The sequence below is a fragment of the Chiloscyllium punctatum genome, chromosome 14, assembly GCF_047496795.1.
Source record: "Chiloscyllium punctatum isolate Juve2018m chromosome 14, sChiPun1.3, whole genome shotgun sequence".
Taxonomy (NCBI): domain Eukaryota; kingdom Metazoa; phylum Chordata; class Chondrichthyes; order Orectolobiformes; family Hemiscylliidae; genus Chiloscyllium; species Chiloscyllium punctatum.
This window is the reverse complement of record NC_092752.1, coordinates 28,734,741-28,756,555: the sequence shown is the minus strand read 5'-3', so window position 1 is coordinate 28,756,555 and position 21,815 is coordinate 28,734,741. Positions and strand designations below refer to the sequence as shown.

The 21,815-nt window shown below is 42.3% G+C and overlaps 1 protein-coding gene across 4 annotated transcripts in view; it reads left to right on the top strand.

Annotated features, from left to right (window-relative positions):
- maml3 (mastermind-like transcriptional coactivator 3) overlaps positions 1 to 20,838 on the top strand; it is a 532,838-nt gene extending 512,000 nt beyond the window's left edge. For all 4 annotated transcript variants that reach the window (XM_072584105.1, XM_072584103.1, XM_072584102.1 and 1 more), the window contains exon 5: positions 19,338 to 20,838. In XM_072584105.1, coding sequence (XP_072440206.1) covers positions 19,338 to 20,323 — 986 coding nt within the window. In that variant the 3' untranslated portion in view covers positions 20,324 to 20,838. The remainder of the gene's footprint in view (positions 1 to 19,337) is intronic.
- Positions 20,839 to 21,815: the final 977 nt, after the last annotated feature.

Below are 21,815 nucleotides of genomic sequence, written 5' to 3'. Positions count from 1 at the left end.
GGGGCACAATAACCCTCAGTTTCTTTGGACTGGAGAAAAGAAATACCTTCCAGCTACTAAGGCAAATATATACAAATGGGCATCAAATAAAGAATAGCTCAGGTTTGATTATGAGACCATAGTAGTGAACTGGCTAGTCAGTACTTTGGGCAGAACTTTGCAAGGGCCTATACCACTGAAGACTGGCAGTGAGTGACTTATCAGAACAACTTAGGTGCCTTTCCTGACATTTTCCTCACATTAATAGCAGTGGACAAAAAAATTGCAGAGCAGAGTACTTATGCTTTTCTACCTGTGTCTTGTGAAGCTCTGCTGTTGGTATGGCAATAGAGTGACTGGGCACATAAGTCAGTATGAGGGTATCATTGAGCAAGCTTAATTGTGGAAATTCTCAGACAGGGAAACCCATTGAGGGACTGGCATGGAGATAGCAGGAGAGCATCAGAAACAGAACAAAGCTGGGACAGAGGAGATTGAGATGTTAAGCTTATTCCTTCTGTAGATCTTCCATAGTTGGCTGTGACACTGCCTCCTTGTTTAGCAAAATAGAAGGGATCGCTGGCAGCTGAACAATGTGACAGAACATTTGCATGTTCCACTCTGGAAACATCACAAAAATGGTGCTTCTTGATTAGGCGCCAGCTCATGAATATTTAACTTCAAAGTAATTTCTCCTTAAGATTCGAGCTTTATATGACATTGCTCGTGGTGAGTCGAAGGATACGATGTTGCATAGCAATGGGAGTGTGCTGCCATGTGCTAAATAATGTACTTACCCGGGTTATTCACTTATGGCAATGAATGAATCAAACCTTTGTTAAACACAATTAATTTCCTGTGAAAGCCACAAATGAATGACATTGCTTGTCAGGCTAGCTTTGTGAAATTTAATGGCAGTTGGAGCATTGGTACGTGTATCTTTCCTGTGATTGAAAGTGACTCAACTTAGAGTAGGTTTGGAGGTACCTTTATCATTCTGGTACTTGGCAGAAGGGACTACCTTACTCCTGTCAGACCAATGAGTGTTGGTAGGGAACTGAGTGCCTGATGTCCAGTTGTATGAAGTTTCTGGTGAGTAACTGGAATTCAAAACAGAATGCAGTTCTGTTATACACCTCGTGTTTCAGGCAGAACTCTCCAAAGAACTTTACACAATGAATTATATTTGGAAGTTTGTTAGTTGTCGTGTGGACGAACTGTGCACTACCATCATCCAGGGAGCCACAATACTAATCACTTAGGTGGTGTTGATATAAGAGAAGAATTTTCGTCAAGGCACCAGGACAAGTCCTTGTTCATTGTCACTTGAGGCTATAGGATCTTGTAACCCCCAGTATCTAATTCAGGGAATGATGCTGTTATTCTCTGGCAGAGCACTATTACATTGGAATACAAACCTGAATTATTCACCGAAATCTTTGTATGGGGTTCACACCCACAGCTTCTGATTCAAAAATGTAAGTGATAGTATCTGACATACGTAAATATACTTAACGATCAGAGGTAATAGCCTCTGCTGTTTTTTTTTATTCTTCCTATTCAAGGGACAATGTGACCAGTGTCACACAGGAGCACTGCCCTGAGCTGGATCATCTGCCCCAGTTCAGAGAAATGATCAGACCGTGGCCCATGACACTGAGCCATTAACTGCATTATGAGGTGCCTGAAAAATCAGGGAGACCTTTCAGAATTTATTTTTTCAGAAGCGCGTTTCTTTTTCTAGCTTTCTCAATCTGACACTTTTTCAAAGTTAAGTAAAAAGGATTTTGCATGCATTTCTAAAGCTGTTGTACTGTGAAAATAAGTCAGAGAATTTGAGAATTATCGCTTTTCTGTGTAATTCAAAATGAATCATGTGATAATCGGTCTGCATCCCTTTCCCATTGTATGTTCATGTTACTTAAGCAATGCTTACATTGGAAGAGAAGTAGATGTTCCAGGAAAACTCTGATGTCTTTACTTTTACTAATACTCAAGTGTTGAGCTTCCAAATCCTCTGAATGAAACAGTATTAAATCAAAATATGAAATTCAAGTGTAACTAAGATTTTTCTGGGGAGCCAGGCAGTTGGTGTTGATAAACTGCCAGTGGATTCTACACTGAATTGGTTGTTAGTCCAGTAGCCTGTTACTGCAATCACAATTAGAATCTTCCACACCCATTCCCAAACCTACTCTGCTGCTTCCCAACCCTGGAGATGCCTGGAACCCTCACTTAGTTCTCCTGCTATGCCAAGAGAAATATCCATCTCTGCAACACAAAACAGAATGGTTAGAATGGCCAGCCAAACCAATTGGGTGTCAACCTTAGCTGAAGTTCATGGAGTCCTGTGGAGATGATCACTTTCCTCTACTGATGCAGTGCCAGGATGAGACTTTAGGTGGCAGTGTTAGACCAAACCACATGCTAGGGGAGTCTCCGTTATGGGAGCCATGACCTGTTTTCACTCCTTTCCTTGTATCAGCGCTCCAATCTCTTTTAAGGACAGCAATCTAGTGCTTAAGGCCTGCCAGCAAACTGCAGGACTAGAAACTATTTGGTACCAGCAGCACCACCACCAGTTGCAGTGGCCACTCCAGGGACTGTAATTAAACAGGAGCAGTAACAATGGAGCAAGTCCAGCAATAGGCCACTGGAGCCATGCAGACAGGCCACTATGAGAGGTGGGAGGGGTTGGTCGATGAGTTATTTTAATTATTGGGCATCACTGGCTGGCCAGCATTGATAGCCCATCCCTATTTTCCCCTAAGAAGGTGGTGATGAGCTGCCTTTTTGAATCACTGCAGTCCACTTGCTGTGGGTTCACCCACAATACTGGTAGGGAGGGAATTCCAGGATTTTGACCCAATGACTGTGAAGGACTGGCGGTATATTTCCAAGTCAGGATAGTGAGTGGCTTGGAGGGAACTTGCAGGTGGTGGTATTTCCAAGTACCTTCTCCCTTGTCCTTCTAGATGGAAGTGGTCATGGGTTTGGAAGGTGCTGTCTAAGGATCTTTGGAGTGTGGGAGGCGGGGTGTTGTTATGGAATGGGCCCTTTCACAAAGAAGTAGGCCTCCTGTGGGCCACTTTGAGCCTGATTGGGCATGTGGAAGGGTTGGTTGGGTGGAGGGGAGGCTGCAGGGAAGGAAGCTGTCAGGGTATACATGGCGATCTCCGTTAGCAGTGGGAGCATACTGCTGCTGACAGAATACCTGTGGTTACCTCATCCTCCCAATATCACTAAATCATTGTGTACCAGGGCCAAAGCTGGAGAGGTAAATCAGGACCAAATAACTGGGACTTGGGGCAGTGCTAAGGCCAGGGGCGGGGCCCATGTGCTTGGGTTAGGAGACATGGGATGGGGGTCCTGGCCAGGAGCAGTTTTATGATTTCTGTACCAACCCCTGCTCTCTGCAGACAGGATCACCGTTACGTAAGGACAGTATCTAACTATTCAATCATGGTGAGGTCCTCTCCATATTGTTTTATTGCACCTCTTTGGAAGCCAAGAAAATGTTCTGCAAAGTACCTCGTGAGAATGTAAGGCTTGATGGGTGCCGCTGAACTTCAACTGGAGGGGTACAACATTTAGCTCGATTCTTCACTTTGATGTTTGTTTTTTTTTAACCAAATCATGTTCCCAGCAGCTATCAACTTTCTCCCCATGACTTTTCTTTTGTTATTTGTAAAGTCGCGTCTTTATTGAATGAATCATTTCACATATGGTATTTGCCCACAAAGTATTCAGATTGTTTTAGCTTTCTGGGGAACTGTGAAACTAAATGTTAACACTAACACAATGACTCACTCGTCAGTGGAATCACAGCAACCCAAAACAGACCTGTTAGTTTAATGCTTCTTTCCTGCTAAGGCCGTGTTCAGCAATGCACCTCACATGACACGATTGGAAGTTTTCAAGTGCACTCTACATAAGTTTTTAAAAAATTTCCACTAAACTAAAGTGAAAAATGTAGTGTAATACTATTTTACATGTAATTATCCTGACGTTTCAGCCAGCCTGTGTGGTTCATATGGTAAATGCATGGCTTATAGAATCGACAGATCAGTGAGGATCCAACTTCCATCTGCAGATGGCCCTGTGGCAGCTGCTCTCAGTCAGATGATATTTGACGTTATATAATTAGACCAGACACTCCTGAGGTAAATTTGGAAAATTAGTTCAGGTACCTGCTCCTGGACGACTAGAAATTGCAATAATAAATGTAGATGTGAATAATGCATATTGTAATCACCCCCTCCCTGATTCAATATGATGCCAATCATCACTGATACACAGTGAAAGGTCAAAAACGACGACATGCAGCAACTTGCATTTATGTAGCACCTATAGCAGTGTAAAATGCCCACAGGACGCTTTGCAGGAGCATTGACCAAATGAACTTAGACAAAATCTGATGCCTTTGGAACTACATGACAATATAAACCACCTCCTTCAGTGAGAGGAGAGGAGGAATTTGAGGCATTTGACAGTTACTGATTATTTTGGCACCTGCTTAACAAAGCACACATGCAAAAGGACAAAGTAATCCCATCAAGTTCTGCTGCATCATATTGTTTACCCCTGTTTTTGTGTGCATAAAAACCCTGGCTGCAGAATCCAATATAAAATACTTAGCACATTAAACTGAATTTCTTTTCTCAGCTATTTTAGCAGAGGTGTTGCTCTATTTATTTTAAACATGTTAAAACCTCAGCACAAATAGCCAAAGGTGGAATTTCAGCCAAAAGCATTAGCATTTGTACGCTTAATGCCATGGTATAATTTTAGAGTCTTTTTGTTTTCAAACTGTACTATATCTAGCAAGCATTTCTTTTATGTTTTCTTTTGCCAAACAGCAATTTATTCCATCTCGTTTCCATTTGTTTCCCAGTGAAATTCTGGCAGGAACAGCCATGATGAACAGCATGGTTACCACCAGTGATTACAGCACTACTGTTGCTATGCTATTATTCACCACCATCTTCCATCAGTAGCCCCCACAATCAACGGTGACATTTTTTTTTAACTATAACAACCAATTTTGGTTGAATGCTCTTTGAGTTCTTACTTGATTGATGTATTTGTGGACCTTGTACATCCTGTGTCCCTCTCACAGAGAACCCCTCGTAATCCTCAAGAAGCTCAATTGTGTAGTTTATTAATTGAAATTACCTGGATAATTTATATCTAATAATTTTATTAATGAGTTAACTACGCACATATGGAGTTATTGGTCCCATTTATTGCACGTATTTTTAGCTAGGGGATTTCCAATTTATATTCAGCTTTTTCCTTTGGTTTTCGGTGCCTACCCTTTCCTATCTTAAAGATACTGACTCGTGCTTATATTCTGTACCTTACTCCAGTGTCTATTCTGTTTCTTTGATAGTCAATCTTAGCAAGCCATTCGATCATGTAGAAAGTCAAGGTTGAGTCCAATGTCAGCTCAGGCATTTGGGCGGGAATTATTAGCTGGCAAATTTCCACGGGGCTTCTCCTGATCTCTCACTGCAACTTCAGTGAAAAACCCCAGCAGTGCAGTGAATGGCCATCGACCTTGTTTCCCAGGTCATATACTGTAGCACAGAATCAAGAGAACCCACCCAATTGCAATTTGCACTCAGGTCTTTTGAAGAACTGTAACTGTTTTTGTTTCAGTATTCCAATTTTGTTTCCCAGAAAAAACAGTGGTATTTTCTGACTTGGCATACTTCAGAAATTTAAACATGAAAGGTTGTCTGCAAGGTGTTAGAAAGGATTCTGAGGGATAGGATTTATGACCATCTGGAAGAGCATGGCTTGATTAAATGCAGTCAGCATGGCTTTGTGAGGGGCAGGTCATGCCTCACAAAACTTATTGAGTTCTTTGAGGATGTTACTAGACAAGTTAATGAGGGTCGAGCGGTGGATGTGGTGTACATGGACTTCAGCAAGCAAGGCATTTGATAAGGTTCCCCGTGGTAGGCTTGTTCAGAAAGTGAGGAGGAATGGGATACAGGGAAATTTATCTCTCTGGTACAGAATTGGCTGGTTGACAGAAGTGGTAGTGGAAGGAAAGTATTCTGCCTGGAAGTCAGTGATGAGTGGTGTTCCACAGGGCTCTGTTCTTAGGCCTCTACTCTTTGTAATTTTTATATTTTTATTAATGACTTGGATGAGGAGATTGAAGGATGGGTCAGCAAGTTTGCAGACGACACAAAGGTTGGAGGTGTCGTTGACAGTATAGAGGACTGTTGTAGGCTGATTTGTGATATTGACAGGATGCAGAGATGGGCTAAGAGGTGGCAGATGGAGTTCAACCTGGATAAATGCGAAGTGATGCATTTTGGAAGGTCGAACTTGAAAGTTGAGTACAGGATTAATGACAGGCTTCTTGGCACTGTGGAGGAACAGAGGGATCTTGGTGTGCAGGTACATTAAAATTGCCACCCAAGTGGACAGGGTTGTTAAGAAAGCATATGGTGTTTTGGCTTTCATTTATAGGGGGATTGAGTTTAAGAGCCGTGAGATCTTGTTGCAGCTCTATAAACCTTTAGTTAGACTGCACTTGGAATACTGTGTCCAGTTCTGGTCGCCCTATTATAGGAAAGATGTGGAAGCTTTGGAGAGGGTTCAGAGGAGGTTTACCAGGATGCTGCCTGGACTGGAGGGCTTATCTTACAAAGAGAGGTTGACTGAGCTCGGACTTTTTTCATTGGAAAAAAGAAGGAAGAAGGGGAACCTAATTGAGGTATACAAGATAATGAGAGGCATAGATAGAGTTGATAGACAGAGACTTTTTCCCAGGGCAGAAATTGTTAACACGAGGGGTTATAGTTTTAAGCTGTTGGTGGAAAGTATAGAGGGGATGTCAGAGGCGGGTTCTTTACACAGAGAGTTGTGGGAGCATGGAATGTGTTGCCAGCGGCAGTTGTGGAAGTGAGGTCATTGGGGATATTTAAGAGACTGCTGGCCATGCACATGGTCACAGAAATTTGAGGGTTCGTACATTAGGTTTACCTCACATGAGGATCAATGGTCGACACAACATCGTGGGCTGAAGGGCCTGTTCTGTGCTGTACTGTTCTATGTTCTACCAATATATTGAGAGGGTGATACGGAGTAATTTGGGTCCCTTTGTAATAGATTTAGATGATTTGTGATACCAGTTATATCCATTATAAAATACAGGAAGAATAAACTAGGTTCAATATAAATACCAGAAATATTGATAGTGAGACTAATGAGCTTAAAGATAAAGAAATATTCTGTGATTTGATAGTTTCCATGACAGAATATTAAAAGAATTAGGTGAGGACATTGTTAAAGCATTAATCATGATCTTCCAAAATATTCTTGATTCAGGAATTGTCAACTTGGATTGGAAAATTGCCAGTGTCACTCAATATTTAAAATGGCTAAGAGATTGAGCTTGAAAATTATCGACCCAATGCAAGGAAGTTACTAGAATCTGTTATAGGACAGAGTGACTGAACACTTGGAGAGATAATGAGCTGATCAGAGAAAATAGCATGTATTTTATAAAGGTTATGTCATGTCCAACGAAGCTAGTTGCATTTTTGAGGAAGTAATACAGTAAATGAGATGGGATCTATAGCAGTTATTTATATGGTCTTCCAGGAGACATTTATTTTTAAAGTGGCCACTGCACTTGACTGCAGAGCTCCACAAATACATTAGCTGACTTTTGACAAATGATTTTGTTGCACTTCCACAGAAGAGACTGTTAACAAATACGAGAGCACGTGGAATTGGAAAGCAACCTATGGCTTTAATAGGGAATTGGTTAGAACGAACAATGAGTGGGGATAATGGGAATATACACAAATTGGCAGCATGCTGTGATCCCCAGAGATCTGCACCGGACTGCAGCTTTTTACTATATTTATAAATGATTTGGATGAAGGACAAGAGAGCCATATATCTGAAGGTACCTGTCGACAATAAGTTAGTTGGCACAGTAAATAATGTAGATGGGAATAGGAAGTTGCAAAAGGACAGAGATAGATTAAGTGAATGGGCAAGGCTGTGGCAGATAAAATAAAAGGTAGGAAAGTATGAGGTCATTCACTTTGAACCTAAGAACCATAAATCAGAATATATTCTAAATGAAAACAGGAACTGTGGTTAAGGGGAGCGATCTAAGGGCCCTAGTCCAGTAATTGCTCAAAGCTAGAGAACAGATACAGAAACTGATTGAACAGGGAAATGGAATTTTGACTTTAAAATGAAGAGGAATGGAATAGAATGGGTTGGGAGTTATATTCCAGATACACAGTACTATGTTTTAAATTTATCTGGAGTGCTGCCTTCAATTCTGGGGCACTGCATTTCAGTAGTAATATAATAGCCTTGGATTGAATGCATTATAGGTTAACCAGAGAGATGCTGGGATTAAAAGGGTGTTTTGCATTATGAGGAGAGATTTTATAGGTTTGTATGGAAGGATTCCAGGATGATCCAAATCAAGTGTTTAAGATGATCAAAGTCTTCAGAATCACAGGATCCCTACAGTGTGGAAACAGGCCTTTTGGCCCATCAAGTCAACACTGACCCTTCAAAGAGCATCCCACCCAGACCCACCCCCTCCCTATAACCCTGCATTTCCCATGGCTAATCCACCTAGCCTGCATATCCCTGGACACTATGGACAATTTAGCATGGCTAATTCACCTAACCCACACATCTCTGGACATCATCTGATGTTAATATCTCAGACATTTCATGAATAAAATGCTTTGAAAAAAAATTAGAAAAACAGACTTAAGGTGGTCAGTGGTCACATGATCAGGTTATATCAAGCTTATGAAACCAACAATGAACAAAATTCACTCCAAGTTAAAAGTGCTGGAAAGCTATAAAATGGCACTGAACCTCATGTATCTGTTTGTTGATTCAGACCTTTTTGGAAGTTAATAAACTGCAGTGACAGATGCCTACAAACTATCCTGTTTGAAGAAACTAAAATGCTCGTCATGAGAACAGATAAGTGAACTATATTCCAGGCAAGAGCTTTTGGAGAAGGCAAATGGGCATTATCAGCAGATTTGGAAGATATTCTTTCTTCTCAGGTTTTCTTAGGCTCCGAAAAGCAGCATCAGCTGGGTAACATATTCATGAGAGAAAAACTATTTTTCTCAGTTAGGGGAGTCCAGAAACAGGGGTTGTAACCTTAAAATTCAAGCTAGGCTACTTGGGGTGATTTTAAAATGCATTTCTTTCCATAAAGGGTTGTGGAAATGTGGTCACCAACCAGTTGTTAAATTGTAAACATGTCATTTGAAAACATTAAAACCAGTTCAGATACATTTTTATGATGTAAGGATAGGGAGGGTAATGGAACCAAAGTGGGTAGTTGGAGTTAAAAGACCGTGCACTTATGAGCTAATAGCCTGGTGGAGCAGGCTTAAGGAGCTCAGTAGGCCACTCATAAAACTATTTGGCTACAATTCATGGGATCTTCCTGGCAAATGTGGTTCCTTTCTAAACCGTAAAGTGCATTTACCTGCTGAGTTACCAAACTTCTATGAAATATAAACATTAAGAAAAGTGCTTAAAAACTCTTAACTTCAAATTTGGGAGAGAGAAAAGTCAGAGTTAGAACGCGTTGCGGCATGAAACGATTCACAACTCAATCTGCCAAAATGACCCATATCACTGGGAAAGGAATGGTCAGAGGACAAGTTGTCACTAAGTGGCATCACCAGCAGCCTTGGAAGATGTCATGTACACATCTATCCTCTCACCATCAATTGGTCTGTTACCCCCAAAACAGAACTCACTATTAAAGAGAAAATATTTTTTAAAACAGGTGGGTGGGAGTGGGGGGGGGGTGGTCGCTGGTTACTGGTTTGTTCCATCATAATCGAGACATCAAGGGTACTTCAGAATAGATTTTATTAATAATTGCCTGAAAAAGAGATACCAGGAATCAGTCAAGAGCAGAGTCCAAAGTCCAAAAATCCACCTGATTTCCGTATGCATTTGAAAACATCAACATTCATCACATGCTCTGGACTCAGCAATGTTTTCCTTTTTCTTACTAGCCCCTCACCCCCTCCCTCCCAGCGATTTTTATTAACATATTTTGCAAATTCCATCCCACTTTGTTAGTTCTGTGCAAAGCTTAACTTACAATACTTGAAGGGTCTGCTACTCCATATATCACAGAGACCTTTAAATGACACGTGGTTCTATAGTAACCCACCAGCTCCTCCACACATAAAATGCTGAGTTCAAATTACTGCCTTACATGGAATGTTTATAGAAATCTGCAATGCAAAAGCTACCATTGAGTTCACGTTGACTGTCCAAAACACATCCCACCCAGACCCACCCCACTACACTATTCCCATAAACCTGCATTTCCCATGGCTAATCTATGTAGCCTTCACATCTCTGGTCACTAAGGGGCAATTCAGCATGGCCAGTCCACCTAGCCTGTACATCTTTGGATTGTGGGAGGAAAACAGAGCACTCGGAGGAAACCCACAGACATGGAGAGAATGTGCAAACTGCACACAGACAGTCACCCAAGGGTGGTATCGATCTCAGGTCCCTGGTGGTGTGAGGGAACAGTGCTAACCACTGAGCCACCATGCCATCATTGTTGCAGGGGCTCCCCTAAATACTCAATGAAGATAGGCTCTGATTGGCTTGGGCATGAGTCTTGCAAACCAGAACAGGATGTAGAAAGGAAACTGTGAAATCCTAATCTGCATCCAAACATCAAAATTCATCAATTTGCTTACTTCTTATATACCTTGTATATGTTAAGAAAAAAACAAAGTCTACATTATTTTAGTGCCAATTTCATTTCAGCAGGGTGGCTACATTTTGCCTCAGGACCTCTGGTGGGGACGGAAATCAAAAAAGTTATCAGTGAAGGTTCAAGCTTTTGATTGCTATCTTATGACTTGTGTTGGAAAGTGCACATGTGAGAGTGAAGAATGAGGTGAGGATCAGGTTGAAATGGGATATCATTCATTGGGTTATAAGGCCTTGTGGCATGGATTGTCCCGACTCACATTTGAACAATGGCAGACACAGCAGAGACCTGGCACTTCATCAGGATGTTTCCTGTTATAGTAATCAGGGATTCCTTATTTAAAACAGAGAGGCGGGAAAATATTTTCTCTCAATGGTTATGGGTCTTCCTGAAAAGGTGATGGAAGGAGAGTTCTTGACAATTTTGAAGGCAGAGATAGATAGATTCTTAAACAAAAAGGCTCCGCAGGCTGAAGGGTCACTGGACTTGAAATGTTGATTCTGTTTTTCTTTCGAAAGATGCTGCCAGATTTGAATTTCTCCAGCACTTTCTGTCTCTGGTTCAGATCTGCAGCATCCACAGTACCTTGCTTTAAACTATTATAGATAGATTCTCATTAAGAAAGGAGGTGAAAGGTTATTGGGGTGGGCAGGAATGTGGATTTGGGGTGACAATCAGATCATCCATGATCTTATTGCATGCCGAATGGCCTGGTCCTCTTTTATATGTCTGTACAAGAGAAGAAATTTGGAGGGGAAGGCGAACTTTTACACTGCTTGTTCTTTATCTTCATGCTCTGTCAATCAGGCGATCTTCCCATATTTTTGCTCCTGCTGAGCTGATTTCCATGTGATTGCATTCAAATGGAACACATTACATTATTGCATTAGAGTGATTCACTTAATAATGACGTGAGTGAAATCTGCACTGCAGCCTAATGAACAGGCTTTCCTCTATTGGCAGTGAGCAATATAGTGAAACCGCAAGTGGCAAGCTGCATTTTTCAGTAGTCCAGCCTTTGTGATGTTGAAGAGGCCAGAGGGCTCCATCCCTTGTTTTTATTTTGCTGGAGTATACTAAAATAAACAGATGGATTGCATAAGGAGCATTAGCTTAAGTTCAGCTTAGTCTGCAGCCAGTGTCACTGTATCCTTAGATAAGGGTGTATGCCTTTGTGTTAGTTGTGACACTGTTTACATTTGAATAGCTTGGTTGGGTTTATGAAGAATGATTGATTAAGCATTGAAAGGGCTGGAGACCTGACAACGCCTGTGCAATTGTACTCTGTCTCCTGCCAGTATATCCACACGTGGAAAACAGGGTCTTTTAGCTCGGATGTGGGAGGCCATCACCAATGGTGAAATGTTTGCATCAGCAAATCTGCCCAGTCTCCTTTACATAGATGAATTAAGATGAATCTTAATGATAGAACGAGAATATTGTGTAATGTCTGAGGTGGAGGCCATGCTGTTTTCTAATCTGAAAACAGATTTTCAGTAATGTTTTATCCAGTGCTTGAAAACTAAGGGGTAGAATTTTCATAGGTATTCACTGATTTTCTGCTGTGACTGGCAGAATTGTACCATTTCTTTCGGGGTTTCTGCCAAAGCTGTGCTGGAGATTGGAAGAGCCAAGACAGAAATTACTGGCCCAGAGTTTATCCTGGGCCAGACCGGACAGGGTTAGAATGGCAGGTTTGAATTCCCCCCAGCACTGATAGTCTTAGCAAGTCTTGCTACTTTTCAGCCTGGGAATTTATAACATATTTGGTCACTTTGTGTGCAGAAAGCCCTTTCCTGATGACATATCTCTGACAATTTTATATCAAGCTCTAAACTTGCTATTTAACAAAATATTTGGTTCACTATTGCCACTTGTTAATGATTTTTCAGACATCTACAAATTTTCAGATACTTCTTGACAAGCTGGAAAAGCCTAATTTTCTCAAGTCTTTGCTCATAGTTCAATCTCTCGACCTTTGGAATGAGCTTTGTAACTTGCGCTCCAATGTGTCTCTCTTCCTGTTCTGACTCAAACAGAATTGGATGCATTATTCAAGGAACACACTGAACAGAACACTGTACCATTTGGTCACACTTCCTCTAACTGATAGTTAACTGTTTTGCCTGTGTAGTAAAACATTGATATTTTTGTTTGTTTCTCCATATTAGTTGAACATGTTGAGAGTCTAGAGTCAAAGTGTGTGGCGCTGGAAAAGCGCAGCAGGTCAAGTAGCATCCGAGGAGCAGGAGAGTTGATGTTTTAGGCATAAGCCCTTCATCAGGAATATGGGGGAGGGGGGGCAAAAGGGGCTGAGAGATAAATAGAGACTGGGGGCTGAGACTGGGGGAAGGTAGCTTGAAAGGCGATAGGTAGATGAAGATGGAGGGTGATGGTGATAGTTTGGACCAAAGGGTGGAGCAGATAGGTGGGAAGGAAGATGGGACAGGTAGGATAGTTCAAGAGGGTGGTGCTGAGTTGGAGGGTTGGATCTGGGATGAGATGGGTTGAAGGGAGATGAAGAAACTGGTGAATTTGATATTGATGCTGTGTGGTTGGAGGGTCCCAAGGCGGAAGATGAGGCGTTTTCCTCTAGGCATTGGGTGGCTAGGATTTGGAGGTGGAGGAGGCCCAGGACTTGCATGTTCTTGGTGGAGTGGGAGGGGGAGTTGAAGTGGTCAACCACAGGGCAGTGGGGTTGTTTGGTACATGTGTCCCAGAGATGTTCTCTGAAATGTTCCGCAAGTTGGCATCCTGTCTCCCCAGTGTAGAGGAGACCACATTGAGAGCAATGGACACAGTAGTTGAGATGTTTGGAGGTGCAGGAAAATCTCTGCCGGATGTGGAAGGATCCTTTGGGGCCTTGGATCGAGGTGAGGGCACAGGTTTTACACCTCTTGCGGCGGCAAGAGAAGGTGTGGGAGTGGAGGCTGGGTTGGCGGGGGGCGTGGACCTAACGAGGGCATCACGGAGGGAATGGAGATGGGGAGGGGAAGGAGGTGTCCTCAAACCCGGCACCGCCCTCTTGAACTGTCCTATCTGTCCATCTTCCTTCCCACCTATCCGCTCCACCGTCCACTCCAACTTATCACCATTTCCCCCCCCCATCTTCATCTATCTATCTTATTCCCAGCTACCTTTCCCCAAGCTCCACCCCTCTCCTGTTTACCTGTCAGCCCCCTTGGGCTCCCCCTACAGTCCTGATGAAGGGGAAACACCCGAAACTTTGATTTTTCCGCTCTTCGGATGCTGCCTGACCTGTGCTTTTCCAGCGCCGCACATTTTTACTCTGATCTTCAGTATCTGCAGTCCTCACTTTCTTCTATATTGAGAGTCAAGCCTGCTAGAACAATGCTCAGTTTCGTCCTTAACTATTTCAATACAATCTGTGGGGTGTACATGTTACATTTCTCCTTTCTGTAGGCAGTATTCCTACAGCTGTCTGCACTAAATTATGTATGCCATTTTTACAGCTGCTTACATATTTTCTGAGCTTCCTCCCTAATGTTCCCCCAGTGTTTTCAGGAAGCAGTTTATTGTCTGGTCGCCTCAGTGAAAAGGCTCAAAGGAAGGATAAGCCAGGAGCTCCTGAGGAAGGTGAACCTAAAGCCTGCCTCAAAATGGAATCATTAAACACTAGGCCTAAGGTTTTTTTAATGGGGAGATGGGGTCCTTACACCTCATTGAAGTCTGCTTTTGCAGCAACCTCCAATCAACCTCTGACCTCCCACTGATGGACTCCTTCAATCTGGTTGGTGCTGGGCACTTGGCAAAGCAGGTGGTCCATATGATGCCTGAAAACTTGCACCAACTCCCCTACATCTTAATTAAAACCTTAGTTATCCCGATTGCCTGTTCTTCTCCATTGAGTAAGTTGCTAATTCCAATTCCAGTGAAAACCCTCCCTGGGAGACAGAGAGAGAGAAAGAAGAATCTCAAGGAGGGAGACAAATTGATTCCCCTCTTTTTGACCTACTGCTCAGCCGGCCACGACAAATATTTAGCACACAGCTATCGCACGTCAATTAGAATGTTAACTGAAAGAGAGATTTTGTTAGCAACTAACCCTAAGATAATATAAAATGTGATGCAAGTAATAAATCTTTGAGGGAAAGTATTGTTGCAGAGCAGGAGAATATAGTTTATACAGTTAAATAGTCCTCAGAGAACCTGAGGTGTTAGATTCTTTATCTGAGGCCACAGCTGTTTAATTGCTAATCAGCATTCTCAGCTTTTGTGCATTTTTCTGCATATCTTTGAGCTCTCAGTGAATGGTTGTTTTTCCGATTTGCTTTTTCACCAGGCCCTGTTTATTGAGGTAATGTTGGAACAGGGAGGTATAGAGAGAGTTCCAGCCTTTTTCTTGCAAAATCATCTCCCATTTTTTAAAAAAAAATCTCAATCTGATGAAGAAAATTCATTTTCCTTCTTTTTGCTACTGCTCAAATGCAGCCATTGTAATATAGTTCAAAGTGTATTCTTGAGTCTAGCTCCATTGTCTTTCCAAGCTGTTTAACTAGCAGACAAGGTTTTCATTTACCAATAAGTGAAATCATAGAAGCATGAAATAGAGCAGATGCTTCGGATTTCTTAAGGCAGGGATGTACCTCTGAGCCTCTATAAGGCTCTGGTCAGACCACAGTTGGACTATTGTGCCCAGTTTTGGGCCCCATATCTCAAGACGGATGTACTGGCCCTGGAGCGTGTTCAGAGATGGTACATGAGAATGGTCCCAGGAATGAAAGTTTAACACATGAGGAACGTTTGAGGACTCTGGGTTCATACTTGATGAAGTTTAGAAGGATGAGAGGGGTTGTAATTAAAACTACAGAATACTGAATGGCCTGGACAGAGTAGACATTGGGAAGATGTTTCCATTCGTACGAGAGACTAGGACCCGAGGGCATAGCCTTAGAGTAAAGGGAAGACCCTTTAGAATGAAGATGAGGAGAAACTTCTTCAGCCAGAAAGTGGTAGTCTATGGACTTCATTGCCACAGAAGGCCATGGAGGCCATTTCATTGAGTATATTTAAGACTGAGATAGACAGGTTCTTGAGTATCAAGAGGATCAAGTGTTACGGGGAGAAAGCAGGAGAATGTGGTTGAGGAACCTATCAGCCATGATTGAATGGCAGAGTAGGGCTGAATGGTCCTATTGCCTGGTTTTGATTATTCTTTTCAATTAAAAATTAGGACACCTCAGAATCATTAACACCTCATTTACCTTCCCACGATATTTAGTATTTTAAAAATTCTTTGTTGCATTTTATTACTTTCACAATACAAATGTCAGATTAAATTATATAGTGCGTTCTGAAGATGATTGACTTATCGACTTTACAGTGTATGATGTGAGACTAGTGCTTTCCTAATTTTCTTCTGTAATCTTATTGTGGTACTTGCCGCATATTTACTGCTTCTCTCCGGTATCTCTCACAAGTGGTCCTTTTGCATGTGGGCCTAGACCACATGTATCAATATGACTGTTTGCTTGTGAAGTACCTCATTGCTGAGCTTCATTCTGCCCTCAACCCAACATCTGCGTTTATAGCAATGTTAGTCCAAGTCAACAGAGAGTAGGCCTTTATGACTGATGCTGTTTTTCCCTCTTTAGGATGGGGGGTGGAGCACTGTGGTACCTGTACCTAGTACCTAGGCACTGTTTCAGTTAAGATCAACTGACTGAGTACAGATTCAGAATAGAGTCTAGGGCATTCAGTCTGTGTGACTGAGTACTTCTCCAAGTGGTGTGTTTAACCATGTAGAGTCTACTTTAAGTTATAAAGCAGTTCATTTATCCTCAGGCTCATTCACTACTGTGGATTCATCAGGATGATATCAGCAATAAGGATAGATAGTTATGAGAAATAATTTTCGATAGTATTTGTATTTCTGAGGGAGCAAAGAAGGCTATGATCAAGTTTAATTCACATATTTGAGGTGAAGAATTTTGACGCAGTGAATAAGAGAACACTCCACTGATCAGGGAAACCATCAATCACTAGCAGAGTTAGGAAAGGAAAAGGACATAGGGTCATACAACATGGAAACAGACCCTTCAGTCCAACCAGTCCAGGCCAACCATAATCCCAAACTAAACTAGTCCCGCCTGCCTGCATTTTACCCATATCCCTCCAAACATTTCTTCCTCATGTCCTTAACCAAATGTATGTTAAACATTGTAACTGTACCCACATCCACTACTACACCTGGAAGTTCATTCCACACAGGAACACGCTCTGTATATTAAAAACAAAACTTATACCCATGTCTTTTTTAAGTCTTTCTCCTCTCCCCTTAAAAATGTGCCTGCTAGTTTTGAACTCCCCCCACCTTAGGGAAAAGATCTTTGCTATTTACCTTATGATTTTATAAACCGTTATAAAGTCAAAGCCTCAACCTCCATTGCTCCAGGGAAAGAAAGTCTCAGCTTATTCAGGGTCACCTTATAACTCAAACCCCCCATTCCAGGCAGCTTCCTGGTAAATCTCTTCTGAACCCTCTGCAGCTTAATAGTTTAAAATATAAAACAATAATAAATGTCTGTTAAGCTGTGAGGTTTGAGTTGGTGAATGCTTTGCTTCAGACAGAGCTGCATCTTAACACATTTCCCTTTCCCTTGAGGGAATAGTGGGGAGGTAGTCGAAGGATTCCTAGGCCGATGATCAACCATAAAACTGTCATGAACGCTCCCTCTGTGGCCAGTGAGTCCTGCTGTGCACTTGAACTGGGAATCTCAGGTCCAGGAAGTAGGAACAACCCACCACACCATAAAGTCTCTTTAGGAACTGCTTCTGTTAAAGGAAGAGTTAATAAACACAGGACACATAGAAAGATTGACTTCACTGTTGTGCAGTTTGAGCTTGCTGCTCTTACCTGACAATTTGTCACTGCCGGCAATATTTTGGGAATGCTTTAGGGAAAGAAAGGCCTCGTGTTGTGTAATCCTCATCAATGGACCTTTAACATCACAGGGCAGGGTGTTACTCCAGTGGAGACTTCCCAACTTCCTGATGGAGGTCAGACAAGTTTTTCTTACTTTTATTCAAATACAACGCCAAGTCATCAGTGTGTTATCCGTCCGTAGGCAGCACTTAACTCAATTCTAATGTGGTTCTTTGAAAAAGACATTTTCAGAAACTGTGTCTTCAAAATCTTTGTTTATGGTTCAGGGCTGGAGAGAAGGAGGTTGGCAAACACAACAATTGTCAACTAATGGCTTAGTGCAATGACAGGAGCTCTGAGTGTCATCAACTGGTGTATTGTTGTGATTCTTCGTTGAGTAAGTTTCCAATCTTAGCTTTGTGTGGGGACAGGTTTTGCAGCAAAGATGCTGGTGCATGCTGGGTAGTTCCTTGCAGAGAAGGAGAGATTGAGGTGTCAGTCATTGCAAGGTGGTCTTACAGATGACCTCACTAATAGAACTCATGGTGGAGTGGTAAGAAATAAGCTGCCTTTTTAAAACCTAAAGTTAACTGATAATTTCTCTGGTGGCTTAATGCGGAATTTTGTTGCATGCTGTCGTCCTGAAGAGTAAAGAAGAGAAAACTCCCAGGTTCAAAACCTGCTATGTGCTGAGTTGGAGGGTCTCACTTCACATAGTGACAACAGTGCAGAGGTAAATGTAACTACTTGAGTGGAGAAACCAGTTAATGGATTTTGCTCCCATTTACTATCCTGCAATTCTTGCTGGAAGGTACGCTGTGCTTATTAAGGTGTCATTCATAGAACATAGAACAATACAGCGCAGAACAGGCCCTCGATGTTGCGCCAATCTGTGAACTAATCTAAGCCCATCCCCCTACACTATCCCATCATCATCCATATGCTTATCCAAGGATTGTTTAAATGCCTCTAATGTGGCTGAGTTAACTACACTGGCAGACAGGGCATTCCACGCCCTTACCGCTGAGTAAAGAACCTGCCTCTGGCATCTGTTTTAAATCTATCACTCCTTAATTTGTAGCTATGCCCCCTTGTACAAGCTGATGTCACCATCCTCGGAAAAAGACTCTCACTGTCCACCCTACCTAATCCTCTGATCATCCTGGGTATGTCCCTATTAAATCACCTCTTAGCCTTTTTCTCTCCAATGAGGACAGACCCAAGTCCCTCAGTCTTTCCTGATAAGACCTTCCCTCCAGACCAGGCAACATCCTGGTAAATCTACTCTGCAGCTTTTCCAATGCTTCCACATCCCTCCTGTAATGGGGCGACCAGAACTGGACACAGTACTCCAAGTGAGGCCGCGCTAGCGTTTTGCACAGTTGCAGCATGACATCACTGCTCCCACCATGGCAGCTTCAAGGGCTGACATCTGCAAAGACAAAGATTCTGACTTTCTAGACTCGTGTGAAGAATTCCCACTGAGCTGAGGTTCTAGAGGGCCATCATGCCAGCAAATTAAAGCATGACATGTTTCAGTTCCAAGCGACAGTCTCGGTTTCAGTGGTACTGAACTCAGTAAAATATTTGATGCCATACTACAGTCATACTAATAGTTTGATCACAGACGGAATATGGTTTTAAAATGGTTCGGTATCGTGTAACAAAATCCAACTAGCGTCTACCTCTTTCTCGTTGTAGGTGCCGCCCAGGAATTGGCAGCTGCACGGAACCAGGCGCTCCAAAATGCAATTCGTCCCCGAATGATGGCACACAATCCAGGCATGATACAGATGACGGCAGTCCAGAATTCTGGTGTGATACCTGCCACCACTGGACAGTCAGAGATTGGCATGGTATCCTACAGTAATGCCCAGAGTAGCCAACAAGGAATGTACAGTATGAGTCCAGGCATGAACCAAATTCTTCAACATTCAAACCAAAGTAACACGAGCATGGCACGTAACGTTAGCCAGATGCAGAAACAGCCTATTGCAGGACAAGGGGTTGGAATGGTACCTGGTTATGGACAAAACCTTCTTGGAAACCCTGTGCTGGCCCAACAACAACAGCAACAGCAACAACACGTCAAAGGACCAGGAGGGCAAGCAATGCCCAAGGCTCAAGCTCAAAGACTACAGCTCATTGGAAGCTCTGGTACTCCAGCTCAGAGCTGGCAGCAACACAGTTTGCAGAGCTTGCCCAACAGAACTCAAGCAAACAGTGAGTTGAGTCCATTCAGCAACAAATCAGCTTATCCAATGCAACCTGGTCAAACTAAGATGGCCAAGCAGCATTTTTCCCAGACGATGGGGCAGCCAGTTCTTGACACTGCCGGTACAGTTGGAGGACAAATGATGCCTCATTTTGCAGGACATGCAAGGACCAACCAACCGAGACAGATAGTCATGTCTGGCATGACCCAGACAATCCACAGCATGGCTGGTTTTAATCAGGCCACAGGTCAACAGTTAACAGGAGGTTGCTACGCACAGAGCAACCCGGGTCAGGGGTATCACACAAGAACCACAAATCAGGACATGTCCTTTAATTACGTCAGCCAATCAGGGGCTGGCTCCTTCTCTAATTTATCAGACAGTGGCGATCTGATGGACTCTCTTATCAAAAGTGGATCGACGGAAGGCTGGATGCAAGAGTTTGATGAAATATTTGGTAACCAGCAGTAGATTGGATGAAAATGAGTTTTTAATTATTAAAAAAAAAGCTGTTAAATTAAGGCTTCCTCTAAATAAAAGTGTTTAGGGACCAAGTAAAGTAGGCCTAGTTTTGTAGTTGCACTGCTGTTGCATTACGGTGCTGATGTACATGTAGATGTGATCCAAACTGTAATGGTTTCATGTAAATAGATTTTTATATAAGTCCAAATATAAGGCTTACCATTGGGTCTACTTCCTGTAAAGAATGGCTCTTAGTTTAACAGAACGTTGAAGTATTTTTATTTCATTTTACAGTTTTCAATTCATCAAGAAAGCAATGATATTGCACTTCAGACAATGTCTAACTAATTATTTTTACTGTAAACTCTAAACAGATGTGTTCATTGAATACGATTTTTTTGTAGATTTCATTTTTACTCTGTATCTTAAGCAGTGCTTGGAACCTGAGCTCAGTTCTTTTTAAATCTGTACAGAATCCTTGACTGTGTAAAAGTGTGATGTTGAATAACATTTTCTTTGGGGAGGGTGGGAGGTGGGAGGTGTCAGGGGATAGGGAGAATGTTATGTCAATGAATCATGAGATCTTATTAAAAAAGAACTTTAATGTGAATTTGCAATATTTGAGGTTTTATTTTTCCAGAGAAGCTTTTGAATATACAATAGCATGAGGGAGCAGGATTCTTTCCAGCCATTTGCCCCGACCCAAAAGGCAGATGTTTCCAAACTGACCATAGTTCACACTCCTGGGTGTTACTCCACTGAAAATGTGTGTGAAATTCAGATGAGAATAGTCAGAGCTACAGTGTACCCACTTAGCCTGCTGTCACCCACTGTTGTAACTCACAGAGAAAGATAGTCTGCGTAGCTATTCGAGGAAGGGAAAATCAATGCCTTCACAAGGAAAAGGTTAGGGGAAACACGACATTTAAAAAACTAGGACTGTTTAAAAAAAATAGGAAATTGTACACCTCAGAAAGAGACCTGTACCACCTCCTGTCCTTGTTACCTTCAAGGTGCAGAAATATGTTGCTTCCCACCAAACCCTGCCCATCTTTTCTCCAATTCCAAGTTGAAATCGTTCCCATCAGGTTCCTTCCCAGTCTGCAGACTGAAATGGTCCTTTTTAAGGTTACAAATACCATCTGACCTGGCTGCGTTAAACTATCACTCCTCAACCTCCTTTAGTCAATGTGCAATCCTTAGCACATTGGATCCTACCCTTCACCTCCAGTGTGTCTCTGCAGTCTTGCTGGCTGGCTAGTCTACTCTTATCTATCCTGTTACAGTCTTTGAATCACCTGCAATGGGTTCCAGCTCCAGCAGCATTATCTGCTGTATCCCACACACCTGTTCTTAGCACTGTCGTATTTCTCAGCTGCAAACTCCTCCATGACATCATCATTGTACTGTTAGTGATGAACCCTGATGTTACCAGCTTCTCCCCCTGATTACCTCATCGATTTTCAGACTGCTTGTCTCTGACAAAATGAACAAAAACCTT